This window comes from Anoplopoma fimbria, chromosome 12 (assembly GCF_027596085.1).
Source record: "Anoplopoma fimbria isolate UVic2021 breed Golden Eagle Sablefish chromosome 12, Afim_UVic_2022, whole genome shotgun sequence".
Taxonomy (NCBI): domain Eukaryota; kingdom Metazoa; phylum Chordata; class Actinopteri; order Perciformes; family Anoplopomatidae; genus Anoplopoma; species Anoplopoma fimbria.
In genome coordinates, this window is record NC_072460.1 from 2,846,231 (window position 1) to 2,867,984 (window position 21,754).

Genomic DNA, 21,754 nt, shown 5'->3' on the forward strand with positions numbered 1-21,754 from the left:
CCTGTTAGCGATGCAGAGGTGGACTCACAATCCAAAGGTCTGGCGGTTTTGTGAAGTTTTAGCAGGAAAATGTACGTAAGTGTTAAAGCAGCATTCTGAATAAGTTATTATAACGTAAACATTGTGTGCAATAGTCTACCTTCTCCCCTCTCTTCCCTGCTCTGTCACTCTCTCTCTCTCAAACACACACACACACACACACACACACACACACACACTGCAACATCCAGTGCTTGTCTCTGTCAACGTCTCAGTCCTGAAAATTGTGCTACTATAATGCATAAAGTTGACAGTTAGCGGGTTTGGTTCGGGTGGTTGAGAAAACACATATTCTTGTGAGTTGGACGTTGCAAATTGCTTCTCATAACACGTCGGGTAGGTGCGGGCAATAAATAAACCTCCCAAGGAGCAATTTCAAAAACATCCAATCACTGACCTTAAAATTCTTTCACTGATAACACAATCTGCAGCTTCAGTGAATTCCCTCTGAGTCACGTTTAGCTAAATTTGACAACTACGGCCTGAATTTAGAGTCATCCAGCACGTTGAAAATGATTAAAACTGATAGCCATAAACCTATAATATCCTTATGTTGTCCAGGACATCGTGTGTTTCTATGTTAAGGAACACTGAGGATATTATCAAAACAAATATTTGTACTCCCCCACTTCTCCCTGTCTGCTAAATATATTTCTTTCAAACTCCAAATCCCCGAAACACTTGTAGTCTATAAATCCAAGCAGAGATAACCCTTAATTACATAATTAAGGTTATTTTCTCAGATTTGACAAAGTGCTACAACAGTGCAACAGTCAACATTAAACACTGTGTAGTACTCCCCGTAATGAGTAAACTGTTCTTCATGTGTAAAATCAGTGGAGTGCCCCTTTAAGTTTTACACTTGTGTATGCAATGTATATACACATTTACTGTACATGTATACTGTGCTTGGATGCTGAGCATGTCCATCTTTTCTACTTGAAGGATTTCTGCTGTAAGATACTGTAAACAGGAGTGAAACAGTACCTCATTATAGGACATATTTTGTGTGTGAGCTGTTTTGCATTTAAGGCCTTTTAGACTAAAATAAATGTAGTTTGATGAATGCATAAGCCTCCTCAGCGTGGGATTCTTAAATGCTGATGATATACAGTTCTTGCTGTGTTGGAGGAATGAACTTTATTTTACTACGCCTTTCCATCTACCTTCTCCACTTTCTTCTTCTTCCTCCTCTCTCCAAACAGAAGAGACATGCTGACAGATAAATGGGACGCTGATTTATTAGGAGTCAGAAACAGACAGGTGTTCGCTGATGATTTCTCTCTTCCTCTCCCTCCTCCCATCACAAACTCAACCAATGGCTGTAGCTTCGGGCAACTCCTGACTTTTATTTTATCTTCTTCTTCTCTCCCCCTTTTCCTCCGTCACCCTTTCTTCACCCCTTCCTGCACTCTCTCCTCCATCTGTTTCTCTTACTTAACTTTTCTCATCCCCGTTTTTTTGAAATGTACACTCTGTCTTTCCCTCCCTTTCCTCCTCTCTTAGTCACATTCATCTTCTGCTTGTTATGATTGCTGTGCGTTCCTCTGCCATGGCCTGCAGGAGGAGTGAGTTAGTACTTGTCAGCGAGCACAGGTATGCACTGTGGACACCGGCTGGCTCATTTACCGACTGCTGGAGCGAGGAAGGAGACGCTCACATGCACGGGCTGCAAAACAAAGCTCCAAATCAGCCACAAGGTAATTTATGCAGCAAACGACACGCTGCAACACGGCCTGTCAAATTCCCCCAAATCTACTTTTAAAAAAGTATTTTATGGGCATTTCTTATATATAAGATTATATAATAATTATATTATGTTGAATATAATGCAGATAAACTGGAGAGCTGGCCTATATATCTGTAATCAATATCATATAGTTAAAAGAATATGTTTGCAATACTGTTATACTGCACATCATAAATTGTAGAGTAAATGCAAACATACAAGAATGTAATGCAATGCAATAAACTGATACATTTGCATGCATTAAGTTAGAAATATCCTTCATTCCACCATAACTTTATCAGGATGCAATTCCACGAAATCTGGATTATCTTTTTAATGAACTATGCAGATTTTGTTGAAACGAACAAAACAAGTTAAAATACACAACTTTTATAGCTTTCCTGTTGAAAACAGTTGAGAAAGCTAAAGAAACCCGTTGCAGGCCAGAAAACCAAGACAAAAAGCTAAAAGTGGCTAAAGTGCTTGATGGTCGTGGAGATCCCTTGGTTTGGGATCATCACTACAAACGACACCGTTCACGTTACACATTCATTCGAATCACATTACATAAAAATATGTATTTTATCCCATCCAAAATATTTCAGATTGCCAAACAATTCACCTTTAGAATAATAATGCCAAAGGAAAATTGCAAACCGCTTTCAAGCCTGTAATGACCTGTTTTTGCAATAACAAAAAGGGGGACAATTACATTGTTAGTCTTTGTACTTGTTGTGAATGCAAACCTCACACATTGAAATAACAAAGTACACGAGCACACACAAGGCTTTTGCTGACTGAGTGCACATGCAAACTGTACACACTCCCATCGAGGAGCAACATGTCTGTCTGCTCTCTGGCTTGAAGCAGGTGCTGAAATGAGACACTAAATAACTATTAGAGTTAGAGGAAGGGCGAGAGAGGGGGAGGAGAGTGAGAGAAAATGAGAGAGCACTTCCCCAACAGTAGCAGGGGAGGGAGGGAGGGAAAAGGAGCGACTAGGGAGAGCAGAGGAGCTTAGAGGGGGGATCTGCATTGTAAGTAGCTCTGAGAGCAGCAAGTGGTGGCTGTTTTTTTCAACCTGTTTTTTTTCGAGGAGGCGGTGAACAAGAAGGAGGAGACGAACCAGGCAGAGGAGCACAGATTTGACAAAGTCTGTGCTGAGTCTCAAAAGAAAAAGAAACCGAGAGAGGAGAAGAGGAGGGCAGTGAAGCCGGGAGGAACACAAGGCAGCAATGGATAGCAGAGTGGCTCAGCCTGACCCTGGGGTGGCATGGATTCACACACAGCTGCTGGCCTAGATCCAGCACACACACTAGGCTGCTAACACCAATGAGGTACTGTAACAGCAACAATAACTAACCACGCATAGACATCTATTCACATTCCATGATCTTTTTTTCTTGTTGGTCCAAGTTGGGAGATTTTTGCTGCTGAGGGAAAGTTGAGCTGTGTTATTTGCCTGAGAGTGAAGGGTCTGCTTTGTGTGGTACACTTGGGAGAAAGCAGTGCTGTGCAGCTTGTCAGGTGCATTGCATGAAATGACAGCTCTGAATACAAAGGTATACTGTTCCTATGAATACAGGAAACAACACAGGTATGAGACGGGTTATTGGGACTGTTTGCCTTGATTGTTTTGTCTCAACTAACAAAAGCAGCTGTTTAAATATTAGTTTTTCAATAGGCCTATATGTGTGTGCATTGTAGTGGAGTACAGGAACTAAAATGTGAAACAGATTTTTCACACTCCTGCAGCACAAAACTTGCAGGTTTTTATATTATTACAGCAGCGAGTAGATGCATATGTCCTGACAGTAGAGTTGTTAGCTTTAACATTCATGTATTCTGTTGGAAGAAGTCACTGTTTGCATCGATAATGTTTCCAGCAGCTCCCTAGGCAGCGCGCAGTGAGGTGAGCCTTGAATGTGATGGTTACAGTGCAGCAATGAGTTGTTGCAGAGCGGGGCAGGTAAGTGCATGTCTGGAGTATGTTGGATGAGGGGTTGTTAAAAAACTGTAGATGGCTGAAACCTCTCTGTTCTCTTTCCGACATTTTAGCATAAAACTCAAACACCCTCTCTGCCTGTAGCTTCGGGAGAAAACAGAACCTCTGATTGGTCACTGAGGACTGTATGTGGATCTCTGTGTGTGTGTGTGTGTGTGTGTGTGTGTGTGTGTGTGTGTGTGTGTGTGTGTGTGTGTGTGTGTGTGTGCGTGTGTGTGTGTGTGTGTGTGTGTGCGCTGTTAAAGGTGTGAATGTAGTCATGTGCATATGTGCATTTCCCAGAGGCAGCGCACAGTGGTTTAAGTTTTCTTTCCCACTGTCTCACTGGAGCCTCCATCTGGTCTGAGTTGTTTACTTGGCAGATATGACAATCAGCAGCCAGGTCATGATTTTAAATTCTTTGGAAGCTTTTCCTTTCTTCTCAGTGTTGCAGTTGTGACCCACATGTGAGACACATTACCACCTTCCAGACTTTTTTGCCCACGTCCCAATGACTAAGCGTTTTGTCATGTGAATTGTCTGTTGCTGCTGTGTGGATAGTCTGGAGGTACATATTTTGGCTGGAAAGCAAATAGATAGCTGTGGGTGTTTTCTGGATTATCAGATTTACTACGGTATGTCTGGACTGGAACTCACCACCTGCAGGTTGGGCAGACGTGTACCAGCACAAAGCATAAATCAAGGCCTTGAACTGTTTGACTGCATTTTTATTACAGGCTGGAGATCCACTGCATGAACTTTTTTTCTTTTTTTCTTCTGAATAGCCATCACAAAGAGTGATGCCCTTTTCGCTTTGATTGAATGTCGAGCCTCTGAGCGCTGTACATCTGATTTCCCTCTGCATGCCTGCTCATATCACACTCAGATTTATAACTCAGCTCACCACAGGGCCCCTCCTTCCTCCCACTTCCTCCCCTCCCCCACAACTGTATGTCTGGAGAGCACCTGCCCCATCACCTGCCATTCAGACAGTGGCTGTCTGAGCGTGTGTGTGTATGTATATGTGTGGGGAAGCGTTCCAGGATGCCACACCTCAACCTCCTTCTTCCCCAAACCTCTCTCTCCTCCCCCGTTATTGCAAATGCTGTGTGCTCCTCATGGTGTTTCCATTTACGTGAACACACTCAGTTGCTAACCTGAACGTGAGCGTCTCTGCTCTTTCGTTTTTTTTCTTCAAACAAGGCCAAAAAATGATTAGGCATCAAAGATTGAGAGCAAGCTGCCCTTTAAACATCTGGGACACCAATATTTTGAGGAGGCTCTCTCACTTTCCAGTCTTTTTGGCTTGTGGCCTAAATGGCAGCGGCCTTAATAGCCCATAATAGCAGCCCTCGCTCCTGCACGTGCATAGTCGAGCTGCTTTGTTTGTCTCCTGCCTCGGTTTAGTGGTCAATTTCAGAGGAATGAGCTTGCAGAGTCATCCAGGGAATGTGGATCAGAGGGTCTCATCTGGGGGTTGAGTGCCTGTGAAGTTGGACATGAACTTGTCTTTAAACCAGGACTATAAAAGAGACCACCTGCTGAGTTTAACTCAGTGCATTCACTTAATAAAAATACAGTAATGTGATGGCTTTGATTTGAAAGTAGAAAAGTAGATTTTCTAAGATAAACAAAGAGCTGTAATTCCCTGAAAGCACAGACCATACATACAGCAGTGCACTAGCTCTGTCTTTTATTAGTTAATCTGCATGTCAGAGAATTGTTGGCCCGTGCATGAAATTTAAAACACACAGAAACTAAAGCCCAGAGGCAATGTGTGCTGATACTGCCTCGGATCAGTTGCTGCACACCTGTCTAGCACTGTAGCCCTAGGGTTATTTCACTTTGTGACTTGGCCAATAAGACGCTGGGTGTTTTGCATTTGTACTCATGCGAGATAATACTTTTCTGGCTCAGGAGGCGTTGCTTCTTCGCTAAAATGTATTTTTTTTTTTGTGCCCCCATTGCTCTTCTGCGGAAACGAGGTGTTGCTCTCAAGTTAAACAGTAGCAACTCTTTTTTTCCCTGCTTTTTCAAGGTCGCCTAGCTCTCATTCAATTCATCGTTTTAATCCCGTTCCCTGATGAATAGCTCCAGCTTTGAGCAAAAGTTAAATCGTTTCTGGATGGTCAGCTCGTTAGGTGTGTTCCACTTTTACCAGATCACGTTTCAAAACAACAAGCAGACCAGTGGATGGCTTGTCCATACCTGTCCTGACAATAAAAGCAAAAATGAGGTTGTAGGAGGGGGTGAGGAGAAACTGCTGGTGCTCAGGAGGGAAAAGTGGAACAGACAGCTAGAAAACAGAGAGTAAGAGAGTGCAAGTAAACACAGTAACAAATGAATGCAAGAGTCGCATCAGCAGTTTGTAGTGAAGTAGGTCATCCTCTTGAGAACTCATTGGCAAATGATCAGATTGGAATCAAAGTGCACTTATTGACAGTTTGAGTACAGCATACCCAGCAGCATCCTTTTCAGTAAATTTAAACCAGAAAAAACAAACCTGAAATTAAACTTCAGCAGATTCAAGAATGGCACATTTTATTTTAGTGTTACACATTTACTGCAAAACTTCTAGTGCTGATTTGGTTTGCCCATCAACAGAAAATTAATCAAAAGTAACTTTGAGAAAGGATTAAAGGTTAAGGCTTGACTTTTTTTTTTTTTTTTTTTAACAAACAACTTAAACTTAAACTCCTATAAGGAGTAAAGACTGCATTTTTGGGGGGACTAAGTTAAACAGCGGAGTAATAAAGATTTGGTGCTCTGTTGAGTCTTAATTATGAACAGCTGCAGGAGGGTTTATGGGAGCTTGACTGAAAATAAGTTGCTGTGTGTGTTTACGTGGTAATGAAGGAACATGTCATCCAGTACATCAGTGTGGCTCACTGATGTGAATAGTTTATGGATAACACACTGTGTCACAGAGGATTTGCATTGTGGCCCTTATATGGAAATGATTGAGCACAAAAAAATACAGAAAATCGCTACCCTTTAAATGTTTAAGGTGTTTATCAGCTTAAATTGCCAAAGCATTGCTTATTTTTCAGGATGTGCTGTTCAGACAAAAGAATGTTTGAAGACGTCAATCAGGGCACTAAGAATATAGTGATAGGGATTTTAACTATTATCTGACACAACATTTATTAATCCCTAGATTAATGGATTATGAACATAACCATTAGTTGCAGACCTTAAGGTGTAAGGACAGGGCCCTTTTGTCACATTACTTACTGACTCTTCACTTTTACTCCATAGTGATATAAGTGTTATTGGAGAAGTTGTTGTTTATAGCTGTATGAAACATCAAATGGTTTGAATTATTTGTAAAACCCCTTTTTTTTTTTACGATCTGGCTTTTTAAATTAACACATAATACTGTAAACTAAGAATGTGGGGTTTTTTTTATTTCTAAAATGTGTTGTAGTTAATTTTTCTTATGTCCATGTAACCTGACAAAACATCCTAAATCAGCACTCCTATTCATAGAATCTCATCGCATACTGATAACCATCGTCTGTCAGAAGGCACTGATTATGAGATTATCTGGATTTACTGCGTGTTGGATCCCTGGCCATCCATCGGCTTGGTAGCTTTTGCGTCTTATGACAAAGCACCATAATTAGACCAGGTTATTTCCATAAATTTGTCAATAGCTCCTTTGTGTCGTTACTATCCCGGCTGTATGTCTCCGCTTATCCCACTGCAGCTGTTACGCTGGCAGAGCACAGCGGGGGTAGGAGAGGTTAAAGGTCCAAAAGTCTTGCCGTGTACGTGTGAGATGGTCGCCATTTTTTCAGGCTTTTAAACGAGTGATTACTGTTTGTGGGAATCCCAACCGGGTTAGACAAGGTCAGGGAAGGCCTCTCTACGTCTTGTCTCTTTCAATCAAAGACAAATTGCGTCTGAAAACACACACTCATGTTCAGATGTGCCTGTGTGATTGTAAGCCAGGTTGTCAGTATGCATCTTCATAGTGTCTCTGAAGGTCATGTCTGAGTTGCCTGAGGCTGTGGAGGCGGATTAGCAGGACCCGCACCATGTGTAAACATTTGGGTAAACCGCCTCCTCCGTAGCCTCTGGGGTGCTCACCTGTCTTAGTGGGTGGAGGCTAGAAGAGCAACGAATAGCAAGAAACTCCCTGACCTGAATTCACTCAACCATTCTCACACCATTCACGCGTCTGATCTTCCCCAAAAAATAAATAAATGCAGCTTAGTGTGTCACCTTGACATCTGGTATGCTTTCTCTGATTGGAATTCGAGTCTCGCTGAGGAGTTTGTTTTCATTGAGAGATTTAGATGAGGCCCATTAAAATACCAAGAAGACACGTCCTGGCTTCCCATCCAGGTATTTCAGGTGTACATATGGAATGTTGCACAAAGGCAAAAATTCAAATTAAGTGCATTTCCATCAGCTTGTTCGATGCAAATCTCTCAGCAACTAACAATCATCTAATCTTAAGGGGAGACACACGAGGGATACATTTTACCGTTTCAGAATATGCAAAACCACAGCATTTAATGACAAAAAAACCTGTTTACCTTAAACAAGCATAACACATTGCATAATGTCTGAATTTCATCAGCAAGTTCCCAGTTGCCCTTAATTGTTTTTACGTCAACACGACATAATTGGCATCAAATTATTGTATGGAGAACGGACACACAGGACTGCAAAAAGCAGCCAACACTAACAGGTTGTCATTGCATAGTTAAAACTTTTTGAATCATTTTCATAATTCAAGTTGAAAAGTTGGAAAAAAGACTTGTTGGCACTCATCACTATCCCAGTTTTGATAGAAAATGTTTCAAAAACACAGATGGCCCGTGAGGGTGGTTTTTCCATAAGTGACGCTGAATGATGTCATGTCTTGTCTCAGCAGACAAAGCTGGGCTCTTTAGTCTACTGCTTGGCAATTAGTGGTCTGATGTGACAGAGTTAAACTGCGATCTCACACACACACATGAGCTGGTCACACCACACTGTCAGGACACTCCAGTCTGTCTGACCAAACACACAAGACTTACGCTCATGGAGAGAAACTGTGTGCGGGGGATGGCACGGACGCTCTGAAGTTTCCACAGTCTGATGAGTGTTAGATTAAACATAAAATGGTTGGATATCCAGATTTTAATCTCCCAGACCTTAACACTGGATACATTTAAAATGATCCTCTGTTATGATTTTTAGTGACTTTCACCTGTGACCAGTAGGTACTGCAACAACATAACAAAGCTCAGAGCGTCCTCCAGTTGAATAAAATGTCTCATTAGTTTTACTTCATACATTTAGCCTGATATAACATTCATTTCAGCGATTCCAGATGTGGGGTGATTTAGTTTTGTTTTGCTCTAACCTCTACGTAGGAAGAGACATATCTCCTCTGCTGCACAAGTTGCAAGTCGCCGTACACTTTTTCAGGGCAATTGAAAAAATAAAGATTTGGTCTGGAACCGCGTTACTTATTCTATACATCACCACAAAAACTACTGGATAAATAACTGCTTTGGTGTTTTTTGTTGACTTCAGAATAACATTTTTTAGGCTTGAAATCTGATCTAAGTTGCATCCGGGGTCACCTCTTTGAAGCATCATTTATGTTTGACTAGCTGAGAAGGAAGTAGGGAGGTTGGAAGTGTCTTGAAACTCAAACAGGTTTGGGTTTTTTTTGTGACATCTTGCACACAAGAGAAGGGACTCTTAACAGCGCCTCTGTCCTGGCAAACCCTGACTTAATCTCACAAGCTTAGTTTCAGCCTGGTAAACATCCACTGAGAATCTGTGCTGGAAAAAGTAACAAAAAGCACCCTCATCAGATCTGAATCTCAGTTTGTGTAGAGAGCCAACTTGTCACGTCCTGATGAAGGAGACATCACATGTTGGCTACAACGGACTCTGCTACCAAGCAAGCATTTTGATCTCCTGCTTTGAGGCTGCAGTGAAACTAGTATTTACAGTTTGGCATGACTAAACAATAAGGCTGGTGACTTTCAGTGTTTTTGTAATGCATTTCCCTGTCTCACAATACTTATCATGTTTGTGGCACTGATCCACGAGGGTACTTTGAGGACATACAAAGATGTATGTCCTCAAAGTATGTATCAAATATATAGTTTCATATTTCTAAAAAGACTAAATTATTTAACAAAAGAGCTGGGCATTGTGGTTTTTAGCAAATGTAAATAGAACAGGGGTAAATATGTCATTTTTTGGAGGACTATTTTCAGCTGTGGATTAATACACATTTGGTCCTCTATTGAGTCTTAACAGCACCAGGGTGAGTGTCGGAATAACTTAAAATAAAACTACAGTATGTTCATAGTTGGTTCATTACTTGTTGCTTTCAATTCTCCTCATGGAATTTGTTGATTGATGAAAAATGTATGATTTAAATACTAAAGTTTATTTTATTGTTTATTTTTAAAGCAGGCTGTACCGGTTCAATGCGAAAGCGGACCACATTGAGCAAAACAAAGTAGATAGTCCACAGTATTAGTCGACCTTTCTTATAGTCCTGGCACGTTATCATCCTGTGATTTTTTTTTTCTGTCTTTTTTTTGTCTCTTTAAGCCAATCAAATTTGGATATTGCAACAGTGTCGATGCAAAACATGCAGTTAACGGAAGGGAGAATTGGCCAATGGTAGTCTTATACCGACAGTCTACGTCCGGTGAGTTAGACTACTCTTATAAACCAGGCACAGATGTATTATTATCATGTTCCTCTCTGAAACAATACGCGTCCTCCATACTGCCTCTTTAAAGCATCGTTACCATCACACTGCCTAACGTTCCCAAAGTAAACAGTGTAGAAATGTATTTCTTCACTCCCATCAACCACAAACAGCTCCAACATTGAATCCATTTGTTTTAACATTCTTATCTCTCCTGGCAAACATGAAACAAACTTTAATTATGTCATTAGGCAACATTTGGCTCTGTCGTGAAGCTGAATCAGCAATAGATTTACGCTCATATTTATGTGCTACACTCTATTAAAGGATATATTTCATCTTAAAGGAGACCTTTAAGATGAAATATATCTCAATTAAAAATGTGACTGGTATGGCTGTTGGCATTAAAGACATGCCAGCGTGCCATTCATTACCTGCTGTATGCAGACATGGCGTCTTAGAGCAGCCTAGTGAAATTACAGGGGGAGACACTGGCAGCAAAGTCCATAACAGTCACAAATAACACCCTGCTATGACAAGGGAAATTACACGTCTTTGGAATTGAGATTTTAATGGCGTGATTTAATTGTATCGGGGTGAGGAATGTGCAGTGCGTGTAATCGGATGCTTTCATGTCTTGATGAATGTGGTGGCGAGGCTTATTTTCATTTTTTTGGGATCATTGAGGTTTCTTGATCAAATAAGCAGATAGCTAATTTTCTTCAAAGAGTTTGTTGATTTATTACCACTTGGCTGTTGCTGGAGGATTATGTGAACATTCATTCATGAGGATAGTAATGAAAGATAAAATGATGATGGAAACTGAGGTAGTGTTTCAAGGCAATACGCTGTGAATTAGGAAATAACTCAAATTTAACCTGTTATGACAGACTGCACATATATGTAAGTAAAGTTCGGTTAATTCTGTACATCTACAGCCGGATTACAGTATAGCCAGCCAGTAATCACATCCAGACACCAATGAGATTGTGCCATGATGCAGCAGTGGTCTGCATGTGTGTATATGGCTCAGTGGCTGCACTATATGAGTGGATCAGTATAAGCAGTTCCCACACCCTCTCAGGTGTCCTGTGCTCAGGGCAGCCTGGCCCAGGTTCACATATAAAGGCTGCCTTTGTCTGCAGCAGGGAACAGGTAACCATTTGTGCCTGCACTAATGTGTGTGTGTGTGTGTGTGTGTGTGTGTGTGTGTGTGTGTGTGTGTGTGTGTGTGTGTGTGTGTGTGTGTGTGTGTGTGTGTGTGTGTGTGTGTGTGTGTGTGTGTGTGTGCGTGTGCGTGTGCATACATGCATGCAAACTCAGTGTGTGAGTGTAGGAGCGAAACAGAGAGAGAGAGAGAGAGAGGATTGACTGGGCTGCCTGCCGTTGCCTCAAGAGCAGGTGTGGCTTTTCAACAGCCTCATATTTACAGCATACAGACCAACCCAAGTGTGCTCAATAAAAATGAGAGTAAACTATTATTTCCAGTCTGTGATTCTCCAGGCAAACAAACACCATTTTTAAATAAAGTTGGACATTCAGGAAAGGTGTTCATTTATGCTTTGATCCTCTTAAAGGACAGTGTGCAGGATTAAGGGGGATCTATAAGCAGATATGGAATATAATGTTCATAACTTTGTTTTGCTAAGAGTCACGTGAAAATTAGAATTGTTGTGTTTTTTGTTATCTTAGAATGAGCTGTTCTTGTCCACATAGGGAGTTGGTCTCACCACCATGTTTCTACCGTAGCCCAGAACGAACCCACCAAACACTGGCTCTAGACTTCACGTTTTTTACATTACCTGAAGGCCTAAAGGACATGAGCCACAGAGTTCAAAACTGTACCGCCAGCTGTATGACTTCTGTTGCTCTTAAAGTACTGTTATAATGAAATGGATGGCCTCTGAGCAAGGCAAATGGTGTTACTACAGTCTTAGATGGAGCGGAGTAAGCAGAGGGGTATTCAATTAGATGCAATCTGCAACCACACTGCTAGATGCCACCAAATCTTACATACGGTACCTTTAAGAGAGACACCTATGTCCATGTTAATTAAATTGCAAAGCCTTAAACTTGCATTGTTTATTTTAACCATCAGGGGGCCACTCCTTGCAAAATGAGGTCTGATTGTATAGAAGTCTATGAAAAAATGACCCTACTATTCATTTGATTTTTTTAACCTCAGTAATCATTTTACACATGACTATATGGTCTCAATCGCTAGTTTCAAGTCTTCTTCAATACAGCAAATTAACAAATAATTGAGTTTTACACTCTGCCTTTTGCCAAAAGATACTATTGACAGCTATCCAGAGTCAACAAAAAGTAACCCCTTCTACTTTAAACTGTTGAGTGATGGCTTAATGTGACAGAATGTGCCTTTGTGTGTTTGTTGCCTGTGTGAGTTTGTTTGTCTGTACCCTCTGAACAAATCATCTCTGAAAGTAGTTATTCCTGCTTTGCTAGAAAGGCTAAAGGCTACAGTAAATACCATGCTGCTTTACAAAAACACACGGGTTTATTAGTCACATGACCTGGGGGAACAAATACTAAATGTTTTTGCAAGTTAAGCGATATCATCAAAGACCAGAAGAACAGACTATCCTTACTTTTTTTAATAATCAGTTTCCACCTTTTAGTTTTTAGTTTTTTTAATATGAAAGACTCTGATGTGACTCTGCAGAAATGTGACTAAATCTAAAAATATAAATCCATTTTCCTTTGTATCCCTCTGTGCATACAGTTTGTATGGCCGTGAGTGCTGTATGATAGCATCTGTACAGTTGAGTTGAGGATTACCTGTTCAGGAAGCGGGAGGCTAAGAAGAGACAAAGCTCCACAAGTGTGTTTTAACAGCCTGTCAGGAGAGCTAACTTTATGACCCGCTGCTGCGATTTAACAGACGCTCACTGTGAATATTCAGTCACAAACGGTGCCTGCCAGCTAACGTGGGCTGACGGGAAGCCAAACGAACAACCAGAGTGATGGACGAGTATAGATCTCAGGTGAAAGGTGAGAGTGCTGAGGATGTGCTCTCTTCCTCTGTCTGTCTGTCTGTTGTGGTATTCTGTCTGGTGCTGGTGTGTGTGTGTATGTGTATGTGTGTATGTGTGTGTGTGTGTGTGTGTGTGTGTGTGTGTGTGTGTGTGTGTGTGTGTGTGTGTGTGTGTGTGTGTGTGTGTGTGTGTGTGTGTGTGTGTGTGTGTAGATTGTTAAGTACAGGGGCTGAATGCTGAATGTAGAGGGTCTTTAATTAGAGCAGGAAGACACGGCTCAGGAAACACAACACACTATACTAGACTTAATTGTGTGTGTGTGTGTGTGTGTGTGTGTGTGTGTGTGTGTGTGTGTGTGTGTGTGTGTGTGTGTGTGTGTGTGTGTGTGTGTGTGTGTGTGTGTGTGTGTGTGTGTGTGTCTGTCCATGTGTGTGTGTGTGTGTGTGTGAGTCTGTCCATGCAGGTACATGTGTGTGTGTGTGTGTCTGTGTGTGACTGGTAACATCCTGCACGTGTCAATAGTTTCAGGGTCCATCTTGCCATTTGGCTGCAAGTGGCTGCTGTGTGTGTGTGTGTGTGTGTGTGTGTGTGTGTGTGTGTGTGTGTGTGTGTGTGTGTGTGTGTGTGTGTGTGTGTGTGTGTGTGTGTGTGTGTGTGTGTGTGTGTGTGTGTGTGTGTGTGAGAAAGTAATTTATCCATCAATTAAACATCCACAGACATTCAAACATGTCCTCTAACACCTTCTTGCATAATGTGCATTTATTTTGACTAATATCTGTGGAATGGATTTTCTTTGATTAGTTCAGAAAAGTGCATTCCATTTATATGCATGTAGAAAAACACATGCAGAATTGGCAAATTAAATCCATTCTTCTCATGTAATCTAGAATTGATACATTTTGCTGCAACTAATTATAATTTTGGTATTATGAAGCTTAGAGTGTGCTGCTAGAATAATTATAATGTTCTCAGTGTTTCATTAGGGACTGTATGAATTTATTTTTCATTTGTAAAAAGAAAAAGAAAGTATTATTTTGAGATATTAGGTGGAGGGTATTGCACTTTTAAAAAGTGAAACACAATATTCAACCCCTGCTCCCTACACTAATGAGTGTTATACAGTCCCTTATAATAAGTTATAATCAAGTAACAAATGGATCTTTAAAAAAATAATTTGATTCCCTCCATTTGAATTTAAATGAGGCATTAATAAAGTCAAACAAAACGTTAAAAGATCATGAAGAATAGTGGCCTGAGTACAGGTGTTTTTTTGTAAAACATATTAAATAGTTATTTTCCCTCTCTTCTTTTGCAGCTCTCATGTGTTTGTTCAGCCATGCTTCCTGGGTATGGATTCTCACCTTTTCCTGATTTCCAACCCCACCTTCACGCTTTTCGCTGCCGAGGAGAGAGTCCCAGCATGTGGATCGCTGGCTCAGGGGAGTCCCAGGCTCCGAGCGAGGCCCAGGAGGACAGGCCTCTCCTCCACCCGTGCCACCACAAGCATGTCGCTGTGTGCCAGCAGGAAACATTGGCTTTCATCGAGCTACAACCACCAGTGACTCCTAAACTCAACGGTCTGAGCTCCGCGAGGCCACATGTTATCCCAGAGACACAATGCACAACACACTCCCTGCCCCTGAACAGCTTTACACACACACTTAATGAACTGAATGACATGCAGAACGGCTGCCACAGGACAGACAATGAGCACCAAACGACGTTGAATTTGAACTCTTATACACCTGTGGGTGACTGTGAGCTTGAGTGCCATAATGGCATCAGGACTTCTCTGCATGAGCAGACAGAGAAACCTCATGCTGTCACAACAGTATGTCGTCCTCTCCACGCTGCTCTTAGCCTCCCTCTGCCGTTCCCTCTGTCCTCTCTATACACAAACAGAGACTCCTGGGAATCTCGCTTACCTTGCTCTCCATCCTCGCCTGAAGACTCCTGCCAGCTGCAGAGGAGGACATCACAAGGTTCACTGAAAGAGAAGTCTATCCGTGAGTGTGCAGCTGTTTTCCACTTTGGACAAAGTTGTCGCAACAAATCAGGGTTTAAAAGCTCCTAACTTGCTTCTTCCTAATCTCATATTACGTTTTTTTCTTGTTTCCAGGGCGAAAGATGCAGGTTTATTCGCCAGACAGCCTGAGCGATGACTCTCTCAGCAGCCCAATCCTGGATGCAGACTACCTCTTCCCAGGACCGTTTGCCTCTTTCCTGGAGGAAGACCTCAGTGGATTATCCTCCCTGGAGGCCCTTTCAAGGCCTTCATCCACAGACGGTTTTACAGAACTCCCAAGCCTCAGTCACGATGATATTTTCGATCTACCTGCAGAACCACTGCAGATAATAGAGGACTCAATGCCAGCGGTGGGGGAAGACAGCGCGAGTGTAGAGACGTCAAGTGCTACAGGGGGGAGCTTTTTGTCCCGCAGCCGCCAGGGGGATCAAGAACGGCGGCGCTTCTCGGCTTCGGAACTGATATCTAGACTGCAGCTCTCTCAGAGGAAGAGCTCCTTCACCTTGAAGCTGGGGAAGTCTCTGTCTGCACGGGTCACCTCCAGAGACAGACTGGGCTCCAACAGCCTCAGCCCCAACGCTGACTGTGAGTAGAGAACAGAATATACATCAGGGTAACATGTCATTGATAGGTACTCAATGCACCAACCAAGAGCAGTATAAAAACCTATAAATAAATACCACAAACGGTTAAAAAAAACAAAAACTAAAGAGAGTACAGGTTCAATGGCTTTCTCCTTGAACAAAGACTAATGACAAGGCAGATTAGTGACAAATTAGAGGAAAACTTAACTTAAAGGGTCCGGGGTAACAGCTTTATTAATCCTTCACATCACTCAATGTCAAATCTCAACAATTTGCGCAGTTGAATGAAAAATATACATTAAGTTGTTTTGCTTAGTATTGTCTCCAGAGAGCAAAGGTCAACATTTGGAATAAGTGGAAATCTAAAACTCTCAGATTCTGAAATAAACAATGCTTTACTCTAGTGCTAAAACTATGAGTCATTTAATCAATCATTCGACTGACAGTAAACGTGATATATTTGGGAATTTGGACAAACATGCATTACTTTAGGCTCTGGGTAATTTAGATGTATTTTTTATTTATCTTTTTATTTATTGTATTAATTGCAACCTTTATCAACAGATTCATTTTAAATTACCGATAAAAGCTTTGAAAACATACATGGGAACAGAAAATATTTATTACCCCCAAAGACTAAGTAACTGGGTGATAAACATGTTTGGTAGATTAAGAAGAAGAAGTTGGCACAAATAGGTGAAACTGTGATCAAAGAGCCTTTAAATGACTTTTTATGTCAAGTGTCTTGTGAAGCTGTCCCTAAACATCCAGAAAGGTTCAAACTGATTGTATCGTTTCATGAACCCTCATTATATGAGGTCTATTGCTTCTTCTGTGTACCTCACACCTGCACCGTGTGCTTTTTATCCTATTTAGATAAATCCACCTCCAAGCACCGCAGCTCCGGAGGCTCTGGTGATAGCGCCCCCCACAGTCCTGTGGGACCTACACCCACTCTGCCCAGTAGTGACAATGGCATGCCCTTGCATCGGTGGAGCACAAAACTTGGGTAAATACAAATTTAAATTATTCCTAAATTGCACATTTTAAAGGTTTTGTATTGATGTTCAATTATTTTTACACAGAATGCGAAAGAAATCCATAGAGGAGGACGTCTGCACACTTCCAACTGTTGCTAGTTCAAATCGACTATCACGGTTTTTGCCTAGTTGTAAGTCTCCCTGGACTTTTTTTTTCACCTCATTAAACCAAGACATGGTTGAATTTGCCTGTGACATGTCCTTTTTACTTTCCTGCAGCTATACTGTACCAGGAATACAGTGACGTCGCCATCAACAGAGAGATCCAGAGGCAGCAGGGGAAGGAGCCGGGCACAGAGGAGGAGGGACTCAGGTATGACGGGTCAGAAGGGACCCCGTCTCCTTCTAACCTGTCTCCGTCCAGCTCCTTCCGCTCATCGCGAGGCTCTGCTTTTGCACTGTGGCAGGACATCCCCGACGTTCGAACCAGCGGCCAGCTCGACAACTTCAGCAATGAGGAACGGAAATTACAAGAGGTGAATGAGACATTGCAGACCGCCACAGCTGTCTGCTAGTTCATGTACTGTAGATGACCCGGCTGACTTACTGTGTCTCCTTTAACTCAGGCAAAGTTTGAGCTGGTGACGTCTGAGGCGTCCTACATTCGTAGTTTGACGATCGCAGTGGACCACTTCATGTTGTCGCAGGAGCTCGCCGAGTGTCTTGGAGCTCAGGATAAGCAGTGGCTCTTCTCCAAGCTGCCTGAGGTCAAAGGTGTCAGTGAAAGGTGAAGTAATATGCTAATGATGTGCCTCTGTTGCCCTTCAATTCTTTATTTTAACATCTCAGTCGTGATGTCTCCTTCTCTGAGTGTATTTTCTGCTCAATTGGTGCCTTTTAGGTTTCTTCAGGACCTGGAGTACAGGCTGGAGGAAGACATTCTGCGCTTCGATGTGTGCGACATCGTCCTGGAACACTGCCCGGCTCTGAGAAGGGTTTATTTACCTTATGTAACCAACCAAGCGTACCAGGAGCAGACTTACCAGCGTTTGCTGTGAGTAACCGCTTTCATCAAATTTGTAACATTTTAGCTGTCTTAGACCTAAACATCCATGTAAATGTCTCTCTGCGCGGCTGTGGTGCATAAAATCCAATTGTTTCCTGCTGGAAGTCCATAATTCCCTCTAAGGGTGTTCAGGTGTTATTTTACACCTGCATGACTTGACTTGCAGATGTTTCATCTCGAGGAGGCTGAACATTTTTTTTCTTAGGGCGAAAAAAGCAAAGCAGGAATTTACACCCACTTTCACTAAAAGTCATTAAAGTGTTCTCATCTTGTCCATTCAGGCACGAGAACCCTCGTTTCCCCGGCATCCTGGCTCGTTTGGAGGAGGACCCCATTTGCCAGAGACTTCCTCTGACCTCTTTTCTAATCCTCCCGTTTCAGAGGATCACTCGGCTCAAAATGCTGGTGGAGGTACACGATTAAACACTCACTGCAGAATTCATGTTCGCACTTGAAACCAAATTTCGTGGATCTGTAATTGGGGTAATATGTGGACGGGCTAAGCATTTTGCCACAGCAGGTTTTTACCCAACAAGAGTATGAATGTCTCTGTTGGCGCGGCTTCAAAAACAACATATTTCCTTTTCAGAACATCTTAAAGAGGACGACTCCGGGCTCCCGAGATGAGGACACTGCCACGAAGGCTTTCAATGAGCTAAAAAAGGTGGTGATTAACATCTCTAATAGCCAGTTGGATGAGTACCAGTATTATCACTGGTGAAGCACAACAGTAATAACCATGTTGGTGTGTGTCTTCTTAGATCATCAAAGAATGTAACTCCAGTGTGCAGTCTATGAAAAGGATGGAGGAACTTATTCACCTCAATAAGAAAATCAATTTTGAGGGAAAGGTGAATAAAGTCATTGTAAATTGTTCCTTTTTTTTAATTTTGCGTTAACATTTTGCAGTGTTTCTTATTCAGCAACTTATTTCCTTTCTTTGTAGATCTTTCCCCTGATCTCTCAGTCCCGCTGGCTGGTGAAGCACGGTGACCTCCTGGAAGTGGACACTCAGACGATGAGTATTTCAGGATCAAAGCTCAAGTTGCCCACCAAGCCGGTGTACCTTCATCTCTTCAATGACTGTCTACTGCTGTCCAGAAGGAAGGAGTGAGTGAAATGCAGTTGATACAAAGAGACCAACGACTAAATATTGGACAGGATTTCTTTTGTGTGTGTGTTTAATGTAAATGAAAGGATTTGTCTGTCTGAATACAATGCTCACATGCCATGTACGCACAATGGTTGACGTGATGTTGCTCCTCTCCAAACTGGCCTTGCAGCAATCCCCTCCCACCGCAAAAACACTGTAATGATTAACATAGAATAGAAAATACTTTTTTGTGCAACTGGGAGAATTTTTTCACTGTCCGCAAAATCTGCTAATAAAAAGGGTACAATAAAACACATTATACATTATTACATCCAGACAAGACACATTAAAACACATTTACATAAAAACACAAAACACAATAGAAGCTACATTAAACCAGGTAATTGATGGTAAGGACTGAATCAAGGGTAAATAAATATATATACAATGCTGTGTGCTGAAGTGGCAAGCTGGCATCAAAAAGTGGTTGTTCTTACCGATTAGTTTATTTAAGTGACGAAACAGGGAATATAGTCTACTGTGCTTACTTTGTGCAAAAATACTTACAGTATCCTTCTGCAACAGTTAGACAGGTAAAAGCTGTGTAGGCCCTAGGGAATCCTTCAAAAAAGAACAAAAACTGTAACTGCAGAAGATACCAACTTGATTGAGCTAACTGCGACTGCTGAAGTCGCATTCAAGCTTTGGGTGAACTTTAGAATGCATTTTTGTACAAATCAAGGGTTTGGTTTGAGACCTCCTCACAGCCAATAGTCTTTCAATGTACATATGGCTAGGCCCCTATTGTAGTAAAAAATAGTTAGATGAGAACAGTGGAACTACTTAATAAAATAATAATAATAATAATGGTCTGAAAACAACACAAAGACTGCACCAGTTTTCACCAGGATTATCTCACTCCGAACACCTTGATTAAAAACTGCAACCACTACTTTTCTACACATAGTGGCTTTAAAGAAACACAACCCAGTTATTAATGTGGGGGAAAAAATAGACATGCACTGTCTGCTGGTGATATTAATAAAAAAAACGCCACTTTTTTTCAGTACGTGGAAGTTCATGGTGTTTGTACACGCCAAGATAGGAGAGCTGAAAGTGAAGGACCTCAGTCAGAAGCTGCAGGGCATCTCAGGCTTCATCTTCCACTTGCAGCTGTGTGAAGGCCAACAGCTCAAACATCAGATCCTGCTCAAGTCACACACTGAGTGAGTAACAACAATGAATCTGCCTATGTATAAACAGGTAGCGTTTGCCGACAGTGCTCTAACTGCTCTTTCTTGTGCCTACCAAGGAGCGGGAAGCAGAGATGGATCACAGCCATGTTTCCATCTAATCCGCTGGAAGACATTGAGCAAGCCAGTGAGAATGATGGTCAGTAGAAAGCTTTGGGTGCACTATGAATCAGTGGAAACCTTTTAATCCTCTCATTCGTCGTTTTCTTGTCTATTCCTCTTAGATATATCCCAGGTTCAGTGCATCAAAAGCTATCAGGCCCAAGAGCATGATGAGTTAACACTGGAGAAGGCCGACATTCTTCATGCTAAGACCATAACAAGTGATGGTAAGAGTTTGGATAAAGTCCTCTTTTAGATAAACTGCATTCCGACCTCAAGCTGCACCTAAATTAATGTAAAAATAAGCTTTGTCTGTCACACTTGCCATCTGAGTTTTAAACTAGAGGTAGATGTGTACGTTCAGTGGTTGCTTTGATGTCAAAGTGATGTTGTCTGTCACCAGGTTGGGTGGAAGGCATCAGACTGTCTGACGGGGAACGGGGCTGGTTCCCCAAAACCTACGTGGAAGAAATTACAAGTCGCAGCGCTCGCCTCCGCAACCTCCGAGAAAATATCCGCATCAAATGTGTCACGCAGAAACTGGAGGGGGAAGACTAATCACTTTTACTGCAACATGTCATGGGTCAAAGGTGTAATTCAGTTTTTTTTGTTGCATTTTTAAGCTTCTGGATCATTTTAGTTTTCATTTTAGATGGATGTGGGGCCTACTTGTAGTATGCAGTTGCTAAAACAAGCCAACATTTTTTTACTGTGTTTGAGCATTTTTCTTTTGCATGCTAGCTTCAAATTCAGTCTTGAAATGAGAGTGCAAGGCTTTTAATACCACTAGACATTTTTTGCTGAAATGGCTTTTATACAAAACGAGTCATGTTCACAATAGGACATTTTTTTAATAGTTCTGCCACATTGAAGGTTTTGTAAAACCATAAAGTGATTGCCCCCCTTTGTGGGGGCAATCACTTTATGCATGCTTTCTGTGAATGCATTTCTCACCATTTTTAAGTCTGAGAAACACCTCCACATTTACCAGTGCAAGCAGTAATGTAATCATATCCAAAGGTAAATATGTACATTTCTCGATTCTTGTCAGAGTGTGTCACTACATTTTTCGTCTGTCATGATCTCCTGTGGCCAGATTCCGTCTTTGGACTGTCTTATGCTGTCAGTTGAGCTCTGTGAGGTGCTTGAGAGTCATTCACGTAATGTTACAACATCAGAAAGTCGCTTGAGGCAGATCCTTCTCTTGAGCCGCATCAGGACACATC

The 21,754-nt window shown here is 41.8% G+C and overlaps 1 protein-coding gene across 1 annotated transcript; it reads left to right on the top strand.

The window, feature by feature from the left end:
• Positions 1–14,760: 14,760 nt before the first annotated feature.
• arhgef19 (Rho guanine nucleotide exchange factor (GEF) 19) lies at positions 14,761–21,086 on the top strand. The gene is made up of 15 exons (XM_054609915.1): positions 14,761–15,430; positions 15,544–16,035; positions 16,911–17,043; positions 17,120–17,205; positions 17,294–17,550; positions 17,641–17,801; positions 17,916–18,068; positions 18,362–18,491; positions 18,670–18,744; positions 18,842–18,931; positions 19,027–19,190; positions 20,241–20,399; positions 20,486–20,565; positions 20,651–20,755; positions 20,932–21,086. The coding sequence occupies exons 1-15, from the start codon at positions 14,761–14,763 to the stop codon at positions 21,084–21,086; spliced, it is 2,910 nt and encodes a 969-aa protein (XP_054465890.1).
• The last annotated feature ends 668 nt before the right edge of the window (positions 21,087–21,754 follow it).

Coding starts and splice junctions, on each gene's coding strand:
- arhgef19 (XM_054609915.1), top strand. CDS start 14,761: ATGCTTCCTGGGTATGGATTCTCACCTTTTCCTGATTTCCAACCCCAC. Junction 17,044..17,119: donor CGGTGGAGCACAAAACTTGG/GTAAATACAAAT, acceptor ATTTTTACACAG/AATGCGAAAGAAATCCATAG. Junction 20,756..20,931: donor TAAGACCATAACAAGTGATG/GTAAGAGTTTGG, acceptor GTCTGTCACCAG/GTTGGGTGGAAGGCATCAGA.